Source organism: Trachinotus anak, unplaced genomic scaffold (assembly GCF_046630095.1).
Source record: "Trachinotus anak isolate AG129_WGS33_773 ecotype Australia unplaced genomic scaffold, CSIRO_AGI_Tana_v1 ptg000004l, whole genome shotgun sequence".
Classification (NCBI taxonomy): Eukaryota; Metazoa; Chordata; class Actinopteri; order Carangiformes; family Carangidae; genus Trachinotus; species Trachinotus anak.
The window spans coordinates 54,151-77,500 of record NW_027273855.1 but is presented as its reverse complement, the minus strand read 5'-3'; the positions used below and the strand labels follow the sequence as shown (position 1 = coordinate 77,500).

General features: G+C 42.2%; 6 protein-coding genes across 9 annotated transcripts in view; 4 read left to right on the top strand and 2 right to left on the bottom strand.

Moving 5' to 3' along the window:
* Positions 1-3,693, top strand: part of emd (emerin) — a 7,160-nt gene extending 3,467 nt beyond the window's left edge. Inside the window, exons 4-7 of the mRNA XM_071475027.1 lie at positions 240-274; positions 363-388; positions 2,420-2,479; positions 2,568-3,693. Coding sequence (XP_071331128.1) covers positions 240-274; positions 363-388; positions 2,420-2,479; positions 2,568-2,757 — 311 coding nt within the window. The 3' untranslated portion in view covers positions 2,758-3,693. The remainder of the gene's footprint in view (positions 1-239; positions 275-362; positions 389-2,419; positions 2,480-2,567) is intronic.
* A 620-nt stretch (positions 3,694-4,313) lies between these two features.
* Positions 4,314-9,372, bottom strand: LOC139619957 (ninjurin-1). 2 transcript variants are annotated; one of them, XM_071475024.1, is made up of 4 exons: positions 9,117-9,372; positions 7,823-8,057; positions 5,011-5,149; positions 4,314-4,915 (listed from the first exon to the last, which is right to left on the bottom strand). In XM_071475024.1, the coding sequence occupies exons 1-4, from the start codon at positions 9,168-9,170 to the stop codon at positions 4,831-4,833; spliced, it is 513 nt and encodes a 170-aa protein (XP_071331125.1). In that variant the 5' UTR covers positions 9,171-9,372; the 3' UTR covers positions 4,314-4,830. The 2 variants fall into 2 exon arrangements, with proteins under 2 accessions (XP_071331125.1, XP_071331126.1); XM_071475025.1 differs by having other exon boundaries at positions 5,011-5,146; positions 9,117-9,366.
* Positions 9,373-11,327: 1,955 nt separating this feature from the next.
* Positions 11,328-12,240, top strand: mrpl49 (mitochondrial ribosomal protein L49). The gene has a single exon (XM_071475023.1). It carries the CDS (start codon positions 11,428-11,430, stop codon positions 11,968-11,970), a length of 543 nt encoding a protein of 180 aa, XP_071331124.1. The 5' UTR covers positions 11,328-11,427; the 3' UTR covers positions 11,971-12,240.
* Positions 12,241-12,565: 325 nt separating this feature from the next.
* Positions 12,566-15,467, bottom strand: haus7 (HAUS augmin-like complex, subunit 7). 2 transcript variants are annotated; one of them, XM_071475021.1, is made up of 9 exons: positions 15,313-15,467; positions 14,653-14,768; positions 14,474-14,544; positions 14,263-14,324; positions 13,973-14,163; positions 13,683-13,791; positions 13,327-13,536; positions 13,123-13,234; positions 12,566-13,050 (listed from the first exon to the last, which is right to left on the bottom strand). In XM_071475021.1, the coding sequence occupies exons 1-9, from the start codon at positions 15,367-15,369 to the stop codon at positions 12,989-12,991; spliced, it is 990 nt and encodes a 329-aa protein (XP_071331122.1). In that variant the 5' UTR covers positions 15,370-15,467; the 3' UTR covers positions 12,566-12,988. The 2 variants fall into 2 exon arrangements, with proteins under 2 accessions (XP_071331122.1, XP_071331123.1); XM_071475022.1 differs by having other exon boundaries at positions 14,653-14,804; positions 15,313-15,384.
* A 369-nt stretch (positions 15,468-15,836) lies between these two features.
* las1l (LAS1 like ribosome biogenesis factor) lies at positions 15,837-18,629 on the top strand. The gene has a single exon (XM_071475020.1). It carries the CDS (start codon positions 16,034-16,036, stop codon positions 17,765-17,767), a length of 1,734 nt encoding a protein of 577 aa, XP_071331121.1. The 5' UTR covers positions 15,837-16,033; the 3' UTR covers positions 17,768-18,629.
* A 660-nt stretch (positions 18,630-19,289) lies between these two features.
* crebzf (CREB/ATF bZIP transcription factor) lies at positions 19,290-22,329 on the top strand. 2 transcript variants are annotated; one of them, XM_071475018.1, is made up of 4 exons: positions 19,291-19,437; positions 20,432-21,259; positions 21,437-21,511; positions 21,914-22,329. In XM_071475018.1, the coding sequence occupies exons 2-3, from the start codon at positions 20,490-20,492 to the stop codon at positions 21,444-21,446; spliced, it is 780 nt and encodes a 259-aa protein (XP_071331119.1). In that variant the 5' UTR covers positions 19,291-19,437; positions 20,432-20,489; the 3' UTR covers positions 21,447-21,511; positions 21,914-22,329. The 2 variants fall into 2 exon arrangements, with proteins under 2 accessions (XP_071331120.1, XP_071331119.1); XM_071475019.1 differs by having other exon boundaries at positions 19,290-19,437; positions 20,432-21,511.
* Positions 22,330-23,350: the final 1,021 nt, after the last annotated feature.

Here is a 23,350-nt window from a genome sequence, read left to right as displayed (position 1 = left end):
CTGATCTTACATTAACACTGATGTTAATTAGAGCCGTTATAATTACAGGTGTGCCTGTAAATGTGAGCCACAGACTTCAGCACAGGGAGCTTTCATCCTGCCGTCTGGTGTTCATTCTCTCTGAACACCACATTACTATTATCATCAGCTTATCATATTCTTCAAATTAATATGTTGAAGAATCAATAAAGGCTTATTTCAGTGAGTTGTTCCTCAAAAGTGTTTGTCTTTTTGTGCAGAGGAAGAAGTCACCTACATCACGTACCACAGTCCGGTGAGTCGGCTTGTCTCTGTCTGTTTGTCACTCCTCTGCTCTCTGACTGTGAATCACCTCACAAACTATTCTGCTTTCACTTTCACAGGTTAGACATGAGGGTTATGCAGACATGTGAGTATAGACATGTATGTATGTGACACACACACACACACACACACACACACACACACACAGCAAAAGCACAAGGCATATGAACTGTGTTGGTGCCCTGATGACACTGCGAGGGGACAAAATTTGTTGTTTGGCCCCTGTGAACCCTCCCACCCATCTCAACCCCTCTGTATGAGCCCTGTCGCCTCCAAGTTAGGGTTTGTGTTACACAAAGAACAGGGAACACACCTGTCAGTCAAAGGGGCCACGCCCTCAATTCTCCATAACTTTAGTCCTTAATAAAATGTAAACAGGTGAGTTGTATAAATTCTCTCAGTGAAGAGCTCTCAGCTCTCTCAGCTCTTCACTGCTGAGGCTTCATGTTTCAGACCTGGAGGCTGATGACTGGTGTAAACACATTTCATTACAAGTTAAAGTCCTGCCTTCAAAACCTTAAGAACAAGTACAGAAGTATCATCAGCAGGAGCAGAGGAATATTTCTAACTTTTCTAAACTGAAATCAGCTTGTTTAATAGTTGCCTGTAGTTTGAAACAAGAAAGAATAAAACAACGTAGGAAGCTACACTAAATTCTGTCAAGACTCAGTGGGATATTTACTAAAGTATTTATAACCTGTTTTATAGGCATTAAACAGGTAAATACAATATGTATATTAAGGTGTTTCTGTTAAGTAATGCAAAGATATGGGAGGAGAGAATGGACATTAATACAAATATCTGCTGCACCTGATTTCTCACTGCAACAGAGGAAACTGACTGAAATGTGTAAAACCTGCAGCTGTATTATTTTACACAACGGAAGTTATTCTCTTTATGATTTATTTATTCATCAGCAACACAGAGAGAGAGAAACACAAATTAAAAGATGCATCATAAAGTTACCGTAGAGCAGTTCTCAGTTCAGCACCAACACAAGACAAAAGAGCAGCAACGTAACAACCTGTTTTACTTCTCTGCTCCCTGCTGCTCATTGTCCCTGACTCTCAGTGGCTCACAGCAGCTTCAGTCCAGTGCAGGATGAATGTTCACTTGTTCCAAACATGTCTCTCTTAACTAGTTCAACAAGTTCAGCAGCAAAAACCTTTAGTTTTCTACTTCATTTCTTTCCATACATGAGCAACACAACAGTGTTCAGGTCATATTTAGCTGCTTTATGTAAATCAGATGAACTGTGTCTGGGCTCATTTACGTCTGTAGTCTTAATAAATATCTCACTAAAGTAAATAAAAATGCAGTGATTAAAAATGTTCTGCCCCTGACAGAAGTTAAATGACCTCCTGTAGAGTCCACGTCCACCGGCTCTGTGGAGATGTACTGAAACACAGCAGTGCTCTGAGTAGCATGCTAACATCAGCAGCATGCTAACACACTCACAATGATGATGTTAGGTTTGGTATAATGTTTAATGGTGCGTGAGGATGCTAACATTTGCTAGTTAGCACTGAACACAAAGCACAGCTGCATTTGATGGGACTGAGGAGGACTGAATGGCAACCAAATTTCCTGACAACCTGAAGGCCAACCAACACGGCCCTCGTTAGAGCCACGCAGCACTGCTCTTGTAGATTTTTTAAAAAACCTGATTTTAGAAAATAAGATTTGCTTTGAACAGGTTGGATTATTTGTACTGCACTTGCAAATTTTTAAAACATTCTGCAAAAACTTTACAGCTGCATAGATTCAAAATATTCAAGAACAACTAATATTAATATTGTACAGTTCTTGAGTAAACTTACTTACTGGGAATATACTGCACATTGGTCTCATAATTACTTGACAGTAGTGTTGGTTCATTAGTATAAATAGGATAGGATAGGATAGGATATGGCTTTATTGTCACTGTAACAGTACGAGTACAATTGCAGCGAAATTACTACAATCACCCCGTCAACACATAACATAACAGGATCACTGTAGCAAAAAAAAAAAGGGGGGGGGGGGGGGGGGGGGTACAGTGTGGATTTGGTAAAAAAAAATGTCTTTAACTACATTGCCAAATGGAAATTTAAGTGCACAGTTTTCCTCCACTCAGGCTGAAACGAAGAGGCAACGCAGAGTCGGACGAAGACGAAGAATCAGACCAAGATACAGAGTGAGTCTTGTAGTTATAAACTGTTCTTGTGTTTGATCGGACGAGTTCATCACCTGGTCTAAACCTACTCTTTCCTCCTGTGCGTCAGGCCCCCCATCCAGGTGACGAGCAGAGCAGCCAATCACAGCGCAGTACGATCCAGAGAGCCGGTCAGAAAGTCTGGAGGCAGCATGTGGAAGGTGATTCGGCTGCTGCTGCTGTTAGCGGTGTTAGCTGTCCTCTACTACGCCTACTGCCGCATTATAAACAATGAAGAAAATCCATTTGGGATTCAGTGATGGGATCTGTTGTCAAGATGTCAGGGGTTTTTTTCATTGGCATTTCTTCACCTTTCATGTTTAGGTGGGGACTACATTTTTTATGTTTGATTTGTTTTTGTTGTTGTTGTTGTTTTCTTATTCGAATACACAGTTACACCACTGTGACCCTGGAAATGCTAAAGATAACACATTCCATACAATTTTAAAGGCTCACCATGTTCTATATTTGTCTTAGTGTCACCAAATCCAGTGAAATGATATAAAAATTAAAAACACACTAATGTCCCAAATACTCACTAGAGCAGCAAATGTGGATAAATCCACCACTGAAAATAGTTCCCAACTAGGTAACGTTTTCTGAAAACTACAGTGCCCAGGTGTTTCATGTCATTATTGATAATATTTTAGGAATTATTGATAATTAAAAATGTCCATCTTCAGTAGGAACCAGTGAGGTTTGGGCTGAGAGCCACAGAGAGAAGAGGAAAGTCAGAAAGTAATGAGACAGACCAACTCCTGGTTAGTGTGGTCGTGGTTTTAGTCTCATGGGATTTACTGACAGTAAGAAAAATAAAGAATGATCCTGCTTCCTCTTCTTTAATTTCTTTGCTTTCTTGCATATAATGTTGCAATAAGTTTTCAGCCATGCAAAGTTTTGTGTATTTCATGTCTTTTACACAGCTTTTCTCTAATGTGTGATTAGTTCTGATTTGTGAGATAAACATGATGATGTTATACAGCACTGTGAGGCTGTCGTGTCCAAGCCGCTCTCCACATCATGACCAATCAAAAACCAAAGACTTTAATAAAATTTTTTTTTTTTATTAAATCAGGTGTCCAGCTCCTGAGACACAACAGTGTCTGAACTTTTTGTAAAACGTGACAAGATGTTAATGAGGTGAAAGTAAGAGTCGAGTATGAACAGAATAAAAGACGTGTTTCCTACACACAGCAGTGAAATTCTCTACTGGTCTTAATTTGTTTAGTTACAGAAGTGTGAAACTGTACAGTCTGTAACTTCTGCCTCCTGGGGTCTGTCCATCAAATAACAAAAGATGCTGTTTGGTGATGTCATGAAGCACCATGGGATCATGGGAGTTGTTGTCTTCACCACCATCAATGTCAGCCTCTCCTTCAGTGTCAGTCGTTCAGGAGGGTTTTACCTGGGGCTGAATTATCCACAGAGGTTTCCTCTCTATAACAAACGGACCAGGGGATTAAAACCAGTAGAAAAATGAATAAACGTTTCACGTTTAAGGTCAGTGATTGGTCGATGCTCTTCAGAGACACAGGACGTCTCTGATTGGCTGGAGCTGAGCTGTCTAATATTTCCTCAGCTCATTTCTCTGATAACTTCAGATCCAGATGTCCGACGACTAAAATCTGTCATCTGGTTCAGATATAAAGCTGAAAACCACCCTCAGGATATGACATCATTGACAGGCGACCAATGAAACGGAGCGTTACCATGATTAAAATCGTGAATTTCTGTAGGTTTTAGAATTTGAGAATTGCTGGAAACATTTGGGATAATGTAAGAACACAACTCAACAACATATAGAACATAAGTCTAGTTGTTTTAAAACATTTTAATGAGGAAAAGTTACAGATCATAACTTTAATTCCTCCAATCTAACATTTTACAGAAATGATATAATGCACTGTTATATTCACAAGACAGAAGTGATAAATAGTTTTTAAAATGTGCAGAGGTCAGGGGTCAGCATACTGCAGAGTCTGAACAGCGCTAATGTGTTCAAACTGAGGATTTTGGTTGTTAATTTTTGTTCAAGTTGAATTTATCAGCTGTGATACTAAGTTAGACGCGGTCGAGGTTTTACTCGCTGATCCTTTGGCTATCTCAGTTTCAGAGTGAATCCACAAAAGCCTTGTGTGCACTGATGTGATGATAGATCCATTAAATCCATTCAGGTATTAATGGTTTTTTCCAGCTGGTGAATCTGTGTCCAAACAGGTCGTAATTTGACGATGGAGGTCAAACAGAAGTTACGAAAAGGTCACTGTCCCATCACAACCCTGAAGATATCAAGGCTTTGAGATAATGCAAACAAGGTGAAGTTTCATTTTGGTCTAAAAGCCGGCAGTCATGTTGAGGTCAAGGGGCAGAGGGGCGAGCTTAGGCTCTGGGATTGTTACCACGTGTGGTGTTGTTGACCTGGGAATAAAAAGAAGAAAGTCACAGGAGTTTACATCAGTAAGAGTATCTGGTGTGTGTGTGTGTGTGTGTGTGTGTGTTCTGTTGTGGCCTACCTGACAGTGTGGCCCTCAAAGCCGAGCGCTGTGATGAAGATGTTGATGAGGACTGTGAAGAAGACAAAGACCGTCGCTGCATTGTTCATCCTGTTCAACTTGGCGTGTTTCCTCACGTCGTTCAGATCGTACTTCACTGCTGGGACAGAATCACACAACAGCACAAAATGAGCCACATGAAGAGATGACGAGCAGGACAGATGAAGACATAGAGAGGGGGAGGGAATGTGAATGAGATCTGTATACAGGAGCCTTTTTTATTTAGAGAAACTCTGACATTGGACAGGAGGAGGTTTAATTTTGGATTAGTTGTAGATAAAAAAAAAAGACTGCTTGTGAGATTGAAAAAAAATAATGCTAACACTGCTGATGTACAGACTTGTAGACAAAAACAAATGTTGAGTATATGATTAAATTATAAGTAGACAGGATATTCAAATAACAGATGAGTGTTCAATTTGACTATTTAACTGCTAAATATTTGAGGTATGGGTAGACTGAAATAAGTCCAGTAACAGTTTGACATTTTAGGTAAGACGCTTATTTGTTTTCTTGCCAAGTTGGATGAGAAGATAAAGTTTCCACTAGCCTCCTGCCTGTTTGAAACCTAATTTCCACACAGCTGCCTCTGTAAATGTAATGAGCTGATAACAGAAGAACTGTAAAATGCACTTTATGAGACATCATTTGAAAGGTAACATCTTCTAGTTACTGAAAATGTGCTTGGTATACATGTGACTGAAACACAGCCTCCACTACATCAGCTCATTTATGATATTTCTGACCTGAAAAATGAAAAAGTGATAATTGATAACAATAACTAGGACATACTTTATACAAGAACTATGAAAAGATTCCCGTGACTTCTATATATTGTCAGAAACTCAGTTTCCGTGTTTCTTTAAAAAGAAACAGTATAAAACAAACTAGAAATCTTTAAACGCCTTTAAAACACAGCAGACCCTCGCTGTCCTTTAACACCTCTCCGTCCATGAGCTTTGACAGACGTCCTCCGCCCTTGCTCGGTGTAGTTGGAACATGGATGTATTATAAGACCTTATTATTATTACATGTATTATTATAAGGTCTAATACATCCATGTCTGTCTCAAGCTAGAAAGCGCCAACGGCAGTAACCAATAGCAGCGCTTTCTCCTACGCGAAGAATTTCGTCATCACGTTTTCGCTTGTGTACGTTCGGTGTGTTGACCCGCCCCTCCCGGAGTGAAGCCTGAGCGGATCTTCACAGGGAGCCACGGACAAACGCCCCCCGGTGACACGGCGCTGCCGCAGCAGGAGGGAGACGCCGGAGTAAACAATCACTCCATAATCTTTAATGGACCATTGTCATGAGTCGGAATACTTTTATGAAAAAACACTTTTATCTACGAGATCTGTGGACCCTTACGAACTAATGGATTATAAATCATGGAAGACTGGACGGAGAACACGGGTTGTTGGACCGTCGAACAGGTGGAGAGCCCCCCACCGCCTCGTCCGGAACCTGTTCAGAACCGGCCGGCCGCGGGCCAGCAGCCTATTAGGTTAGCTTAGCATAAACACATGAAGCAGACAGCGGCTAGTCTGGATCGAGCATCAGCCTCTGGAGCTGAAACACGAAGCCAACACCGATGATCCAAAAAACACGAGCTCCTCTCGTGACTCCGTCCGATAGAATCCAGTGTTAAAAAGTCCAACTTTACAGCAGAAAGAAACATGTTTACAGCCTGGTTCAAAAAGCTGTGTTGGTCTCTAGAGCTCATTTTCTCCTTCATGACAACTGTAACTCACCTGTTTACATTTTATAAATTCTTAAAGCGATGTATAATTGAGGGCGTGGCAGCTTTGAGTGACAGGTAGGTGCTGTCACAGGTGGTTAGCTGCTAACTGTCTGCTAGCTGTTACCTCAGCTAATTTGAGTCACTGGCCGTGCACTCTTGGCTGTGTTTGTGGTGTTGGTGCCTTTTGGGGGATTTTAAATGGAAATACCAGACTGATAACTCATTTTTTGAGATGATTATTTTATTTACGTTAGCACTAATTAGCAGGTATGAATGTCTGCACTCATCAGACCTGGCTTGTTAGCCTAGATCATTAACTAGCTAATTAGCCAGCAAATGACTTAGCATTGGGTTAGCCTTCAAGTAAGCCTCCCAGCTGTGCTAACGATGCTAACGTGAGCGTAGGCTAGCCCAGGAGTCAGGCGGAGTCAGGCGCTGCCATGGTGACGGAGGAGCAGCCTATGGGAGCAGCCCACTGTGAGCTTCAAAACCAATCAGAAACCTGTGGGTGACGTCACAGATGCTGTCCATCTTTATTTACAGTCTGGATCTGTCTGGAGGGAATCCTCCAAAATTTTCCTTAGAGTTCATCAGCTCATTCACGTCAACATTCATTCTCACTTCTCCTGAAAGTTACTTCATCTAAGTCTATAAACAACTTCTTGTTTTTAGACTTAAGCAAATGAAAAACGTGCTAATGAGTGAGTTTTAAAGGTGCTTGCAGGTGGATTTTCTTACCTTTGGACAAATCCTGGTTAGGAGTTTACAGTCTTTATGCTAAGCTAACTGGCTTCCCCAGCTCTAGCTTCATGTTTACGTACAGATACGACAGTGGTGCCAATCTTTTCCCTTCAGGCTTTGTCAGGTTGTCTTCTCTCGATTTATCAAAACGTGTAAACGTCTTATAAGCAGTCTCTGTATGCCTGCTTTGAATCTTTGCATTTACGATAAAAACTGTGCCATTTAAAGCACAAGAAAGATGGAGAAGGAGGAATAATAACAATGGAGATGTAAAAACTCTGAGTCACTTGCCGATAAAGACGAGCAGCAGCCCCACTATGACCTGTAAGGTGATGGACAGAGACAGCAGGACGATGAGGGGGATGTAGAAACGATACTGAGGCCCCACGTAGAGAGCGGTCTTCAGCTGGGACGAGTTGGCCATCAGCAAGGCGACGTCCAGCATGCTCTGAGCCGCACTCTTCTTAGTGGCATAGTGATTTATGTTGATGGGGCGAAGTGCTTTTCCAGAAGGTCTGGTCAGTGCCTGCAAGTGCAGAGAGGACAGGATAGTAAGAAAGAAGAAAGGAAGAAAGTCAAGTTCCATTACAGCCGCTGCTGCACACACACAGATCCACCTCTGACAGGAGAGGATAAAATTATTTGACTTTCTCTGAAGGAACAGTGTTGTTCTTTTGTTCTCTTTGCTCTGTGTACATGTGATTTATTCCAACCACAGGCAAGAGTTATGTTCTTTGTTACTGTGTACCCAGGTGTGGCTGTGAGAGGAGAAGTGGGAGTGGCAGAGCGACAGGTGATGACTCACCTTGGCTGGAGAGAAAGGCAACAAGACACAACATGCTGTGCGTGATACATGTGCAGAGAGAGTGAACTGGAACTGACTGACTGTAAGGAGGAGGAGGTATTTAAAACCTGAGGACAGGTAAGAGGTTCTGGGTAGAAAAACCATTGTGGTCATGATGTTCCTACCTTCACTGGCAAAGACATTTACTCAGGGCTTTGCCCATGAGACGTCACACCCGGATGCAACTCTCTCTGAGTCACAGAGCTTTCATTCACCTCTATGCACAGCTGTCAGCTATGGAAAAAAACCACTGATTTCACATGGAGTTCTGTCAACACTGACATTCCTGTAAACAGACTCTGGAGCAGTGGTCCCAAACCAGGGGTCAGGACCCTCACCAGGGGTCACAAGTTACGTCTGAGGGGTCACGAGACTTTCATCCTTTTCAGACTTTTCGTTCAACTTTACATTTTTAATTCTAGGTATTTCCGTTACCATTATTCAAACAAAACAGGGGGAAAAATCACTCTTCATTTGAACTGGTCACTACTGGTAAACATATGCAGCCAATCAAAGGGGTTCAACAGAAGAGAGAGCCAAGAGGCGCAGGTGGGACACACTGTGGGTGCCATGGGCCCCCCTCCTTTTTGATATTACCAATTACCAATGGTGCGATAGATAGATAGATAGAGAGATGGATAGATGGATAGAGTCAGTGTCATGTACAGCAGGAACACAGAACAAAGACTTAGATTAGAAGTGAATAGAAGAGTAAAGTGCTCGTCAGTCTGTGTTGCTCACCTCTATGTCGTTGAGTTTATTCAGAGGTGTGTCTTGTCCGCACAGTCTGTCCATTCTCCTCTGTCTGATAACTCCACCACAGCTCTGGGGAAACTGTCGATGTGCTGCTGATGTGATTAATCTTTACTTGAGGGTGTAGACAGGACCAACAAGTCTGGCAGCTCCTCCAGTTACAGAGACACAGAAAGAGACCCCTCCCACTGCGTGTCTTCAGTGCTGCAATTACAACAATGCCAGAGTGGTTAAACATGTAAATGTGCAGTATCGGCAACATGTGCTGTAGTTACAACACAACTTCTCACTTTATATTTCACTTCTAAACAATGTGTTCATGTTTTTTTCAGTTTCAGTTTCTTCCATAACATGAAGGTCTAACTCTGTTTCCTCCATGTGTGATACTGACGAGAAACACAGATGTTTTTGCTTCGACATAATATTTCAATAATAAGAAGAATATAAGAAGAATACACGCCATAACTTTGATTTAGAGCCACTAACTTTATTCATGATGTAGTTTGTGAGGCAGCAGGCGTGGGCCCCTTCATTCCTGAATTGTTCTGAACATGTTTGGTGTCCATGTCTTTGCCATGAACAAATCTAAACAATACTATTTTAGAAATGTGATTATTAAACAGTTATATAAATATGCAGTATCAAACTTTTTCCTGTAGCAGCCACTGTACTTTTAACACTATTACTGTTTAAATCTTTTAATAGTATACTGTTTTAATTTTCTACAGCTACTTTTTTCATCTGCAAAGGTGAATCAATTATTCATATACATATATATATATATATATATATATATGAGAGAGAGAATTATTAGTTATTTATTTTCTATTTTTTTTTTATGTTAAATACTTATAATGTAATATAATCCTACTTTTAATTATGGCAATCTCCTGTAAAACACAGAGAGGCTCTGATGACCTTGTTATTACATCCTCTCTCAATGAACAGGGCCTGTTCACAGAAGACATTTGACTTGTCACAGGAATAAAAGCAGATTGTTAAAGAACTAAGTAACTGAACATAGTGGCAGAGGCAGGGAGCTGGTTCAAGAAGTCATTTATTTGCAAAAGTGAGTTCTGGTAAAGGGTCAGGATAGCAGAGACTAGCAGAGGGGAGAGGGGAGAAGCAGAGCTGGGCAGAGCAGGGTGAGTCCAGAGATCTTGGGAAGCCGTGGTGATCCAGAGCAGGCTTCAGGACAGGGATGGAGGCAGGCAGCCGGGTGGAAGAGAGCGAGCAGAGGGAAGTCTGAGTTCGTCAAACCTTTAAACAGGAAATACAAAAGGCTGCAGACAGACTGACTGTGTAAGTGTGTCTACGGTCTGGGGGGTGGTGGAGCTGAATGATCTTAGTATTTAAAGCAGAATTGATTGAAGATGATTAGCAGCTGCTGTATAACACGCGTGCACCTGATCCCCCTCCTGTAATCAAAGCACAGACACACACACACTCATCAGCTCATCCTGGAGCTGATGAGTGTGTGTGTGTTCCAGATGTGCACGGATCACCGGGACTCTTGTAACTCTGCCATTGCTAACACAATGTGTTCCCCTGTGTTCTTGCTGTCTGTGAAGAAACCACACACATTATATTAGAAGATCTGTAGTGTCTGATTTGTGCAAAAACATTCATACATACATTGTACACATGAGATGAACTGGATAAAACCAATTTTGATAAACAACTTCTGGAACTTCATTTCTAAATTTGTTTTTGACCAAATTAGTGGTCTCACCTTATTCCTTCTTAATTAAATTACCAGAGTTTCAAAAACAAACTCTATTGGTATGGAAAATTATCTACAAACACATTTTTCTCCCTAGCATTAGTATATTTGGAAAATGGGTGACTTTTTACACAAAACATAAATTGTCTGTAACAATTAGTTTGATAGGGGGATTGTTTTTTAGAGTAATCTCATGAATCACAGTCACTTTATCTCTCAGTTTTTCAATATCAACTACAGAATATGAACCTGTAATGGGACGGCTACTGTGTCTTTACTTCACCTTGGTTGCACTTTTGTGGTGGGAGGTTTTCGTTTAGTGTAATGATAAATATTGTTTTTTATATATATAGAAAAAGCTGAACTGGTTTATCCTTAAGTATAAAAACATACGAGCAAATATAATATATTACTTTTAATATTACTTTTTACATCATTTAAATAATCAGTTTTAAAACATTAGAAGCAAAGATTCACTGCACAGTCTATGCCCTGTCTCTGTTAAAAGGAATAGCTCAATGCTACCGGAAGTTCGTGACTGCTTCCGGGTCACTTGCTTTCACACTGCTACACAACATGGCGGCCTGCTTCACCCTCCGCGCCTTCATGATCCGCAGGGCACTGCGAGGAGCCCTCGGCCAGCACGGCCGGACAGCGGGGCCTCCTGCCGCCGCCGCCGCCGCCGGGCTCAGGTCCGTTTGTGACGCTGCTCCAGAAGAGAAAAAGGCGGTGATATTAGAGTCTACGGAGGAATACACGTTTGTGGAGCGGCTCATCCCGCCGTCACGGGTGCCCGTTCCGCCTAAACACGGCGGCCCCACCCCGTCTGGCTGGACCCCGCCGGCAGATTCGCCGCCGCCTCTGCCCTACATGGTCCGCCGCTCCCGCATGCACAACATCCCGGTGTACACCGACCTGAGTCGCGGCAGCCGCAGGACGACGCTCATTAGGAAAGTGGAGGGGGACATTTGGGCTCTGGAGAAGGACGTGAAACAGTATCTGAAGGAGGTGACGGGGACTGAGCTACCCACACAGGTCAATGAGGTCACCATGACCCTGAAGGTCAAAGGTCACTACGATAAGGAGCTGAAAGAATGGTTGGGCTGCAAAGGCTTCTGACTCCGGGGCGGTGACGCAGCATCGTGGTCCGGGACCAGAGAGCGGTCCAGGGGGAAGACTCAGGATTCAGCATCTGCTGGCATGTCAGAGACCTGGAACACTGTCCTACATACTCAGTCCTGCTTCAGCTCCTGTGGAAGGGCAGCTGGTGATCACTGCCACTGTAATGAACTCTTTTACACCAGAGATGTCGAAGCTTGGATCATGTGTTGTTGAATGCTGTACATACTTGTATGTAATGAATGTAACATTAAATATCAGAGCCCACTGCCTGTTGTTTCTCCTGTGGACCAGTCAGACGTGTTCATCATGTTTGACCGTGTAGCCAAATGTTTTCAACAGCACAGTCCTGAGATTTTGCTCTTTATGTGAGACGTAATTAACTTTGTTTTACCCATCCATGAGATATTCCATTTTAAAATGGTAAAACAGAGGAGCATCATGGGTGAAGCTTGAAGCAGTGTTTGGCTTTATTTTTCTGACTAAACTACAATTTATCAGTTCTCAAAATCATTGACATTTTCCTCTCAATCAACTGCTCTTTGCAACTTTAAACTAACAAAATGAAAAAAAAAAAAAAATTAATGACACCAGATAATGACAATGTTTAAAATATTTAAATTTATTCAGAAATACAATATGCACATTTACATTTATTCTGTAAAGGATAGTACAAGTCAGGGAGAAAAAGCAGGAATCTTAATGCTGATTTTATCATCCCAAAAAATCAAACGCCCACTGAAACCATCGCCTCTGCTCACTACTGTAGAGCAATGCTACGCTAATTACATGGAGTAAGTCGCTGGTATTATGATGTGAATGATTACATCAAATATGAATGGAAACTAAACAGGAACTACATCAAACTGTTGAGACAGACGAGTGCAGCTCGGCTGAGCAACATGAGGTTCAACACAAGTCCAGATCAGACTCTCCTCCATCATTACTGCATCACTGAGCACTTTTCTCTGTCCAGCAGCCAATCAGCATTCACCCTGATGGTTTGAAGTTGCTGCCATCAGGAATGTAGCAACGAGAGAAACTCTCGACTTCGCCTGGTGAGTTCTTCCAGTTGGTCCGCTGGAAAAATAAAACAAAAATATTAACAACGCTCAACAGACTGTGTGAGCGAGTGAAAGAACGTTCACTTACGTAACGTGTGCTTCTCTCCTCTGCTCCAGTAGCGAGGCTGCGTTTGTAGCAGGTTCACTTCTTCATTCATGGTCACAGAAGCTTCTGACACTTCATTTAGCATCTCCAGCTCCTGAGATCAGGCACAAGAGGAAAAAGTGTCAGTGTGACTTGTTCCTACGGGTCAGGCTCGTGTTGGCACAGATTTCCTACATATGAGAGTACCGTGTTGCAGGCCAGCAGTAGTTGGTGTACTCTCTGGAAGACGTGGGTCTCTGTGCTGAAGCTGGGGGGGTCTCTGCTGCAGTAAGCTCTCAAGTCTGTTTCATAAATGTGGCTGAAAGTAGCCATCAGCTGCTGGAGGTCACACGCTGCCACGCGTAATGAGCTTGGAGAGAAGACGCTGGGACTCTGCCCCTCACTCAGGAATTCACACTGAGGAGAACAACACCTGTTGCTACCATGACATTCAGGGAGTAATGACGACCATGGTGTTGATGTGGTAGTAAATTCATAAGGACATCCTGTTTGCATTGAAGGCTCCGTTATACTGCAGCATCACCAGCCACATCAACACGTACCTCTGACTGTAGCTGCTCCAGCGCTGACTGAGTCGACTGCAGAAGGGCAGAAACATCAGCAGCCTCTTTACTTGGCTTGGAAGATGACTTGGTGCCTTTGCGTAAAGCCCTGCGATGTAAGGAGAAGCAGTAAAAGGTTGGAGAGGAGACAAACACAGAAAGGAAGAAATAATGCAAAATGTAAAAATCTGCACAGTAAGTCTTGGAGGTAGATTTAAAATGACAACATGCAGCAGATAAAAACAGAGGAGGGGATATAATAATATGTGTTTAAGAGGATAATCATATACTTGATGTGTGCAGGCCAGGGGTCGAATGTGGGTTCCAACATTTGTGTGAGGTGAGGCAGATTCTCAGCAGCGTAGAGCTCGTTCAGGAGCATCTCTTCATCCCTTCTGTGCCCAGCAGACTTACTGCAGCCTGGGACGAGAGTCAGCAGCTGCTCCAGGAACTGAAGCTGCCTGAGAGGACTCACATCACCCTGGATAAATAGAACGACAAATGACACAGACAAAAACAGGACGTTTGTGTTTTTTTATGGCACTGATTACATCCATGCTAGTTCTGTGCTTCCTCTCACCCTGATCAGGTCCAGGTCACCTGCTCTGCACAGCATCAGCTCCTGCCCAAGCACAGCCATTTCTTTTCGTACAAAAACAGACCACACAGGTATAAGAGGTTAGTTAGGTGTGGAAAAAAACAGAACTATCAATAAGATTATTTTCCTCTCTTCCACATGGTTAATACCAAAACACATGCATCACTGTGTAGGAAAGTTGGCCTTTTGTTACCTTTGGTCAAAACATCTGGGTCTTTGGATCTCATTGACATTGCCTTGGACGTGGCAAAATTTGGGTTGATACTGTAAAGTGACAAGTCAGGATAGAGCAGACGGGTTTGTTTATATTTTATAATCTAATTAGTGTTGATAGATGAGAACAGGGGTGATGTTCTGTGTAGTTTATTTTACCTGCTGCAGATCCATGCCAGTATATCTGTGCGGTGCTGAGAGGGAACACACAGCAGCTGCAGCATGCTGTCCGCTTCCTGTAGGTACAGACCCTCCACCAAGGGACAGGACGCAGCCTCAACAAGGACAAACACAGGCAGATTAATCTCTCACTGCGGAAATATACAGTAAAAATCACTAACAAGGTTCTGATTCAGGTCCAGTGATGAATCTTTGGATGCACTGATGTTTCATATTTTAGAAAATTTTAAATAAATGTTCTTTTCTGAACATGATAAAAAGATACAGAAATATGTATATGGCAAATTGTTTGTCAGAATGAAGTATATTTATCAATGTATTTTCTTATTTATTTAATGTTTGGTTGCGTTGCACCTACAGATTAGCTTGAAACAGGTTTCGTTGTTATCGGAGATATTACTCATAGTGGACGGACAGTGTCTCTTTCCTAAATGTGACAGGTTTAAAACGTGTTTGTGGAGAAGTTTAGTGACAGAATCACGGACACACGTAGACTATGGAGCTCTTAAAGAAGCGGTTGTGGATACCAGACAAAATAAATGTTACGGTACCTTTGAGAATAGGCAACAATATGAGCAAACTTCCTTAAAGCTGCACTGTTTCATGTTTTCTTTTTCTTGTGACTTTAACTCCTCTTACCTGCAATGCAGCATAAACAAGTCGTGCTAACTGTTTCTCTGTCAAAGCCCCCGCCATTTTCCACACAACTGTCTGACTTCTTCTTCTTCTGCTTTATTCCGCGGACTGCCGCCGGGAGCCGCAGCGCCACCTGCTGGAGCGATTCTCATTCTCAGCCTCCGGCCCGAGCACTCAACGTCCACAGCTGATTCGTTGATATTCATTGTGCCCGTTTCTTCGTGCGATTTTATCCTTTGATCGTTTTAGTGTTTTAATCTTATTCTTAATCTTTAATCTTATTTTTAAAACTATATTCATTATTTTGTTTATCATTTATTTTCTTCTTCTTCTTCTTCTTATTATTATTATTATTATTATTATTATTATTATTATTATTATTTTGGAGATGTTTGTTGGAATAGAGTTTGGCTATTTGGCTTTATCTTTATTTTCTTTCTTTAATTTTTATTTATTATGAGTTAACTTTAGTTGGAGTCCTGATCCATACTCCCGCCAGTTGGTGGCGGTCATTAACCGACCGTTGACTTGAAGAAGAAGAAACGTCATTTCCGGGATGCGATGCTATCGGTAGCTGAACAAACCGTAGCTCTCGGTGTTCGCTCTCCCTGCGATATAAAGCAGATTCTGTGAGGGCTTTAAGAGAGTGGCTGTCAGGAGACAGGGATTTCTATGTGTATACGGTGTTAACGTTAGTCTACCGTGCGCCTCCTCCGCCATTAACATGAAGAGAAGGAGCTCAGAGAAAAAACGCCATGTGGTTGCCTGGGTCAACAAAGCTGAGTGGGATCAGGTTCTGGAGTATCTTTACTCCAAGGATTCCTCCCTGCAGAGATACGCACTGCAGAGGATTTCAGCCTGGAAATGCAGGTATGCCAGCAGCTGTCCTGTGGCAGTGGACTGCACGGCGGACCTGGTGAGGTGCCAGGTGCTGGACCGGTCAGGGCAGCTGGACGGAGGTGATCTGGTCCTGCTCTATGGAGCGGCTCTGGTGAGGTTTGTCAATCTGATCACTGAGCGACAGCAGGGGCGAGTAGCCCGACCGCTGAGGCGGCTGGCTGGGAACCTGAACATCCCAGAGTGGATCGTTGACCTGAGGCACGATATCACTCACCGGAAGCTCCCTTCCTTGAAATGGTGTAGGAAGGGATGTAAAGTGGTTCTGGATTGGCTCCAACACGAGTACTGGTCCAGGCAGTTGGGAGGGGGGCCTAATGAGGACTGGGAGGCGCACTCGGATGGAGAGGATGAGGAGATGGACCTTAAACGCCAAGAGGATGAGCTCATTGCCAAGCAAAAGGAAATGGAAGCTTACAAGAATGCTCGAGACCTTCTGATTTCTTTTGAGAGGGAGCAGTTCCAGGCTTTTGATGGACTTCCTGAACACAGAGAGAAGAGCTTGTGTCCAGCCCCCTTTGCAGAGATGAGCTGGCTACTCGGTGAGATCAAGCAGTTTGCTTTGGAGTCAGGTGATTTGCTGGTCGACGTGTTGTTGGAAGATGGATTTCTGGTTCCTACTGTTGAGCAACTGGAAACATTAGGCTGTGACACCTCTGCCAGTGCTGGTCCCAGTTCCACTGAACCCAGACTCCCTCAAACCTTCCTGCGTTTTTGGCTGCCCCTCCTGAAGATGCTCAACTCAGCAGCCTTTGTTCACCTCCTCCTGGAGAAGCTCTTTGTTGAGCTGAAGCTGCTCACCAAGGAGCAGAATAGTCACCGGGCTTTCTACCTTTCTGCCTGGATTTCAGAAGTCATGCTCTGTAACAGCAACAAGTTTGAATACCATTTTGAAACAAAGGGACAGAGGAAGGCCAGAATGAAGGACAGGATTTTTGTAAACCGCATCCAGCTGAGGTGGCAGCAGCTGCTCTCAGCATGCCTGGATGCTCCCTGTACCAGCACGCCTCACTTGCTCCAGTTAATCCTGGACGACATGGAGCATCCCCTCCCTCTGGAAACCAGGCAGAGGCTGCTCCAGCTCTGCTCCATCTACACACAGACCTCGCACTCAGAATTTGACCCGTCCCCAGAGCAGAAACAACAGCCCATATACACACTGGAGAGTCTGCGTGAGAAGCTGCAGCATTCACGGCACCACAGCCATCCTTGGCGTTCCAGGGCTGACCCTGACAGGAGCGAGGCCTCCCAGGAGTACAAGTGGGCAGATGTTCAGGCGGAAAAGGCGAAGTTGCTCAGAGGTTCTCCGTGGCAGCTGTGTGCTGATAAAGTTTTGTGGAAGAACTATCCTCTCGGTAAAGTTCCTGGACAGTCAGACGACCCTTCATCCCTCATGGCGGAAAACTACTCAACAATGACTGTCTTTGACCAGCCAGTGGAGTTAGAGAGCAACACAACACACAGCGTCCCGGGAGTGTCTGCACCAATGAGAACAGCTGATGGCCCTCTTTGGAACCACAGCGATGTTAACAAGCTGAAATCTGGACTGCAACTTTTTTGAGTCACGTTGTAATACTCAGAAATAAATATAGTTGGACTGGTGCTGTCTGTTGTCTTGACACTTGGACAAAAGAAACTAATTGTTCAATACTAAATACAATACTCAGAAGTTTGTTGTGGGACAAAACAAATGTGTAAAGCAGTTGATTAACTAATTTAGTCAGTCAACACAAAAGTAAGTTATCTGAGTCATTTATAAGGCAAAAATGTTCACTGGTTCCATCCTATTCAGTGTGATGATTTGTTGCTTTTCTCTCTTTATATCATTTAGATTTGCAACAAATTATTATTTTTATTGAAATTTAATTCTAATTTTTCCAATTAAAAGTGAAAAATAAAATGTCCATAATAATTTCCCAGAGCCCGAGATGATGTCTTCAGTTGCTCTTTTCACCAACAATGCAAAAATACCCAACATTTTATAGACAAAAATATTCATCTGTTAATAAATAAAATCAGCACTTTGCTACTGAAAAGAACTGTTATTTGCAGCCCTCCTGTAAAGCATTCATGTTGTATACTGAGTCTACAATATTTTCAATACATGACTAAGACAAAAGGGGAACAAGTTCAGACATTTAACACATCTTATGAAACATCATATACTTCACATAGTAAAGCAAGAGTGTAAGATAGAATTGGGATATGACATATCCACTACAGTGTATTGAGATTTTTTTCTTTTACACCTGCCATGCAAGTGAATTTGCTGTGTTAATACAGTTGTTGGTCTCTATAAAGGGTTTTTGCGTAGATACTTCATTTGAAAGCCCTGGGGAAGGGGATATTGTTGTAAGCACCAGGTGATTTTTGTGAGATACATCCTCTTTTGTGCACTTGTGTTCAATAAAAACTTTGCTCTACTGAAAGGTTGTGATTGTGTTTTTTTCCATTGTAGGATTGATGCAGCTGAGTTGAAGCATGCTGATTTGGAAAGATGTCTAATATGAGGACAACTGATTGCAGCATGAGCAGCCACACTGTTAGTGCCTGGGTTCAGACTGAAAGCGCCACTGAATTAAAGAAAACAAACTTCTGCTTACATACCCTGTGATATAATGGATTCACAATTTAAGGAGTTTTTGTGACTAGTAAAAGAACACACTAAATATATGTGCATATAACATAGTTCCGTATTGCTCTATATGCTGTTAACTTAGCTCTATATCTCTTTAATGGGTGACACAGCAGCAACATAGCAGCATTAGGACAAAGTAATTAAGTACAAGTACAAATTATACAATACAGACATAAAGCACAATTTAGATTAGATGAGATTGTTCTCATATTTACATGGTGACCCTAAAAATCAAAACACCCGTATAAAATGTAATACACAATAATAATGTGACAAATACTGCTTTTATGAATCTTAAAATTTGTAATTTGTCAGAGAGGTGTTCATTTATCTCTTTTCATTTCTAAAGTATGAAGTCGTTGGACTGCTCCGCATTGAAACGGAGTTCTTGTCCAATGAGCGTGATTCTGAAGGACTTTTATTTTGAAGAGCTTCTCCGGAAGTCGTTCTGCAGGCCGACGTTGCTCTGGACTTCAGACCGCGTATTGTCCTGTTGTCTTCCAGCTGTGAGCGGCTGAGGACGCGTCTGCACCGGCCCGTCGAGGGATTCAGTTCGTGTCTCTTATTGTTGTATTTATTTTCTAAATATCACGGTAAGTTGTTCGTCGAGGAAATGCCGTTAAAACGTCCTGCGTCATACACAAGCTCTGTCAACGTCCAAGCCTCATGGCCTTAGTTAGCTTCAGCTGCTGCAGCTGCTGCTAATGAGAATTTAGCGGGCACCTGTCGGTCACATAGTTGTAAATTCTGACTTCTAGTTTTAATGCAGCAGAACATCCAGTTGGATGATTTAATAAGTTAATTTTAGCCACGGTCAACTATCAAACGTTGGTTGGGCGCGAAAGGAAGTGTGGTACTCGGACAACCAAGGCCTTGTTAGCAAGCTAACGCTAATGTTAGGACGTTTAACGTAAAAATAACGGCTGTCATTCTTTGTCGGTTGGGCTAATGAACTGCAAAGTGTCGCAACAGCGAGAAAACATGTATAGTAAGAAAAGTATGTGACAGGGTGAGTTACAGAGCAGTGGTTGCAGGCGTCGTATAGTGCTAATGCTATTGGGCCTAGCTTAAATAACAAGGCAGATACGTTGGTAATACGTTGAGCCAACACACACCTCACACATTTCTGCGCCTGTTAGAAAATGGAGGCTATCAGGAGCAAAGTACGTTAAATAGATGGTACTGTCTAAATTTTATTATCCGTTACTTTGAGTAGCTGATTTTAACCACTCTTTTACGGAATAATTAAATAGGTTATAGAGCACATAGGTTATATTATAGCAGAGCTTAACTGCAAAAATGTTAGTGTTTATTACATAACAATCATTCAGTCCAGTAAATGTTAAGAAAAACAAATATCATCACATTGTCTCCTTTAGTTAAATATTTGTCCAGTGTGTGAAAATGTGTAGTTTCTAGCTTAGACTGTTTACTAAATGAAATGGAAGAAAGCACTTAGGTTTTTAGTTGACTGCTTTTATTGTTTTACACTGACTAAAGTTAATATCAATGATACATTTCCTTGATAAATGCTGTAGCTTATTCCTGTAGGGATACGTATTAAGTGTAATTTCCTTGTCTCCACAGTGAGGAATTATAAGAGTTCTTCTGGACAGCGTGCTTGCGGTCCCACTGCAAAGCCACAATGATAACCAGAAGAAGAGGTCGCACAATCAACAATACACAGTCCCTTGAGGTTGAAGTGGCAGATGCAGTGGAAACTGTAGAGGATCTGCCAAGTCTTTCTGCGGAGTTCCCAGCTGACAGTATTGACACGAGTGGAACAGAGCTAGATGACCTGTTTGGAATTGAAGATTTAAAATGGACACTTGGAAGAGACTCCTCACTCTTCGATATGGAGTTGGCTGATCTTGGTGTGTTCTGTGCCAAGGATCAAGATTCTGGGGTTGAAGCCTCAACAGCCTCATCTCCAGAGAGAATGTCATCTGATTTGAAGATCAAGAACAGACAAAACCAGTCGAGCCATGTGATCAACAAAAATGCCATCGCTGCCAGACTGAATCGTCTCAAGAAGAAAGAATATGTCAACAGCTTGGAGAAGAAAGTTGGTATCCTGTCAACAGAAAACAACATGCTCAAAGAGGAAAATTCTCAGTTGACCAAGAGAGTGGAAGAACTGGAAGATGAGACCAGGTACCTGAGAGCTGTGCTGGCCAATGAGAGCATGTTAGGCCAGCTCTTGTCCAGGCTGAGCGGTGTGAATGGGATGAAATTATCTTCCTCGCTTTTCCAGGGGCCCGACCCAAACGACCACGACTATGCCTTACCCAGGAAGCGTGTGAAAGTGGAGGAGAAAGAGACATCTGGTGGCGTGTGTCTGCATGTGGACAAGAACCACGTCTCAGTGGAGTTCTGCACTAAATGTGCAGAGAGTGCAAGCACATCACTCACAATGTAGGGTCAAGTACTTATCTCTGTTTTCAGATATTGAGACTGACTCAGTGTACTGAACTTCTTGAGGGTGGATGAACACTGTTGAGTTTGTTAAGATTACCTAGGAACTGCTGAATGTGCATGTGTTTTTGTGTGATGATGGATTGAGTACACGTTACTGCTAAACCTTGTTGACAGTTTCTTCTAGGTAATGGTTGATCCACCATGCGGGATGAGTGGCTTTCTGAACACCTTTACCTGCTTGACTCCATGGTAAGGATCAGACAAGAAGACTTTTTGATGTTGATTTTTCTGCAGGGTTGAATTGTTCAGCCGCAACCTTAGTACTTCTGTTTTTAGCCAGTTCTTGTTCCCAGCTAGTGGATGATGAGTCTTTGTATTATTTCTTTTGTTAATGGTTTGTTATAGGAAAAGATTTTATTTTTAGTTAACATGTAACTAAGAGTTAAATCAAAGTATCCTGAATGTTAAGATGAAGGTGAGGGTCCACAAAGAGAGATTGAGAATTATCTGCCAAATTGGAACAAAATAATCCAAGGAAAAATAAGTTTGTTTATACTTTTATTTTGGTAAGACCTGATCTCTTTGTGAACCCGCACCATTGTACAAAAGAATACTTTCATTTAGCGCCACCTATTTTTCTTTATGCTAAAGTGGAATCTGCTGGTGGAAGGTGAAGAGGCTGGACAAGCTGCTGCCAACGTGGCCTGGTATTTTTTTAAAGGTAGTATCGGTAACAAATGGTATACGTGATTACATTCTACCAAAACTCTTCAACATCTGTAGCTGTAGGTTTGGTCAGTGTAACTCATGCAGCATTTTGGGGGGCTTAACTACAGCTGCTCCATTAGATGGAGCAATGCTACCAGAGGCTTCAGTCTCAGAATTATGTCTAGTATATATGTACATGTATTGAGTAAATACATCCTAAATGATCTGCTCTAAGTGATGGAATTTCCCACTTTGATCAAGTGTAACAAACTGTAAATGTGTATATAACTTTGAATACATATTGTTTGAAGTAAATGATCTTTGAGAAATGTTGGACAAATAAATCATATTTTCATTAAGTTTGAGTTATAAATATCTGCTGTGTCTTGTTCTGTACTGTTGATATTAATGCCTCTCTTTTTCTCTTTCTAAACAGCAAAGCTCTCTGCCGATAAACGTCTTACTTTTCCTGATCATTTGGGTCAAGTCTGGTAAAGGTTGTCAAAACAAATGACAAAGACCTCATTTGATGGAAGCACATAACACACAGATTAATCATACTGCCCATGTTTTAGCCCATTTACCTCAAATCATTACATTACACCCATTCATTTATCAAAACTTATTTTTTATAGGTTATTATAAAAAATCAAATAAAGGTTTTTCCTGGGCCTGAGTCAATCAATGCTTTGATGACACCTCCTTCAGAGTCCTCAGACTTTCAGAAACGCTGCTGCACCTCATTTGCTTTCCTGCAGTTAAATAGGACAAAGAATGACCAGTCTCATGTCAGTATGTTGAACGTGAAGCTACAAGCAGCAGCTGAGCTTAGCATGAAGACCCCACCTACCAACCCCATTAAAGCTCAGTTACCTCAGTGTTTAACTAGTACAGACACAGAGATCAAACAGTTTGTGATGCACAGTGACCTCTGGAGTCTGATCACTGTGACGTTACTAGACAACCAGTGCAGAAAGTACTGCAGCCAACAAGACGTAGTTCTGCACATTGACCCTGTAAATGGTCCTTGTCTTGCACATGAAGTGAATGAGGACTGTGATCAGAGGTGGTAGACAGGTTTTATTTAGGACAGAGTCAGAGTAGCTGTTTCCGGTCTCTATGCTGAGCTCAGAGCTGCTGAATGTTCATACGGGGATGGGAGTGGTGTCAGTCTTCTGTCGGCAACAAAGCAAACAAGTGTATTTCACAGAACTAGTGACAGCTGAACAACAGCTTTACATGCTGAGCGTGTAGGTGTTCACTTCATTTAGATGTAGACTCGATGAAAAACATCTTAAGATCTGTGTAAATATCAGAAAGATGTATTTTTTTTATTAAGAATGAGAGATGAGGTTTTCATATCTTTCTCTGCACTTGCAG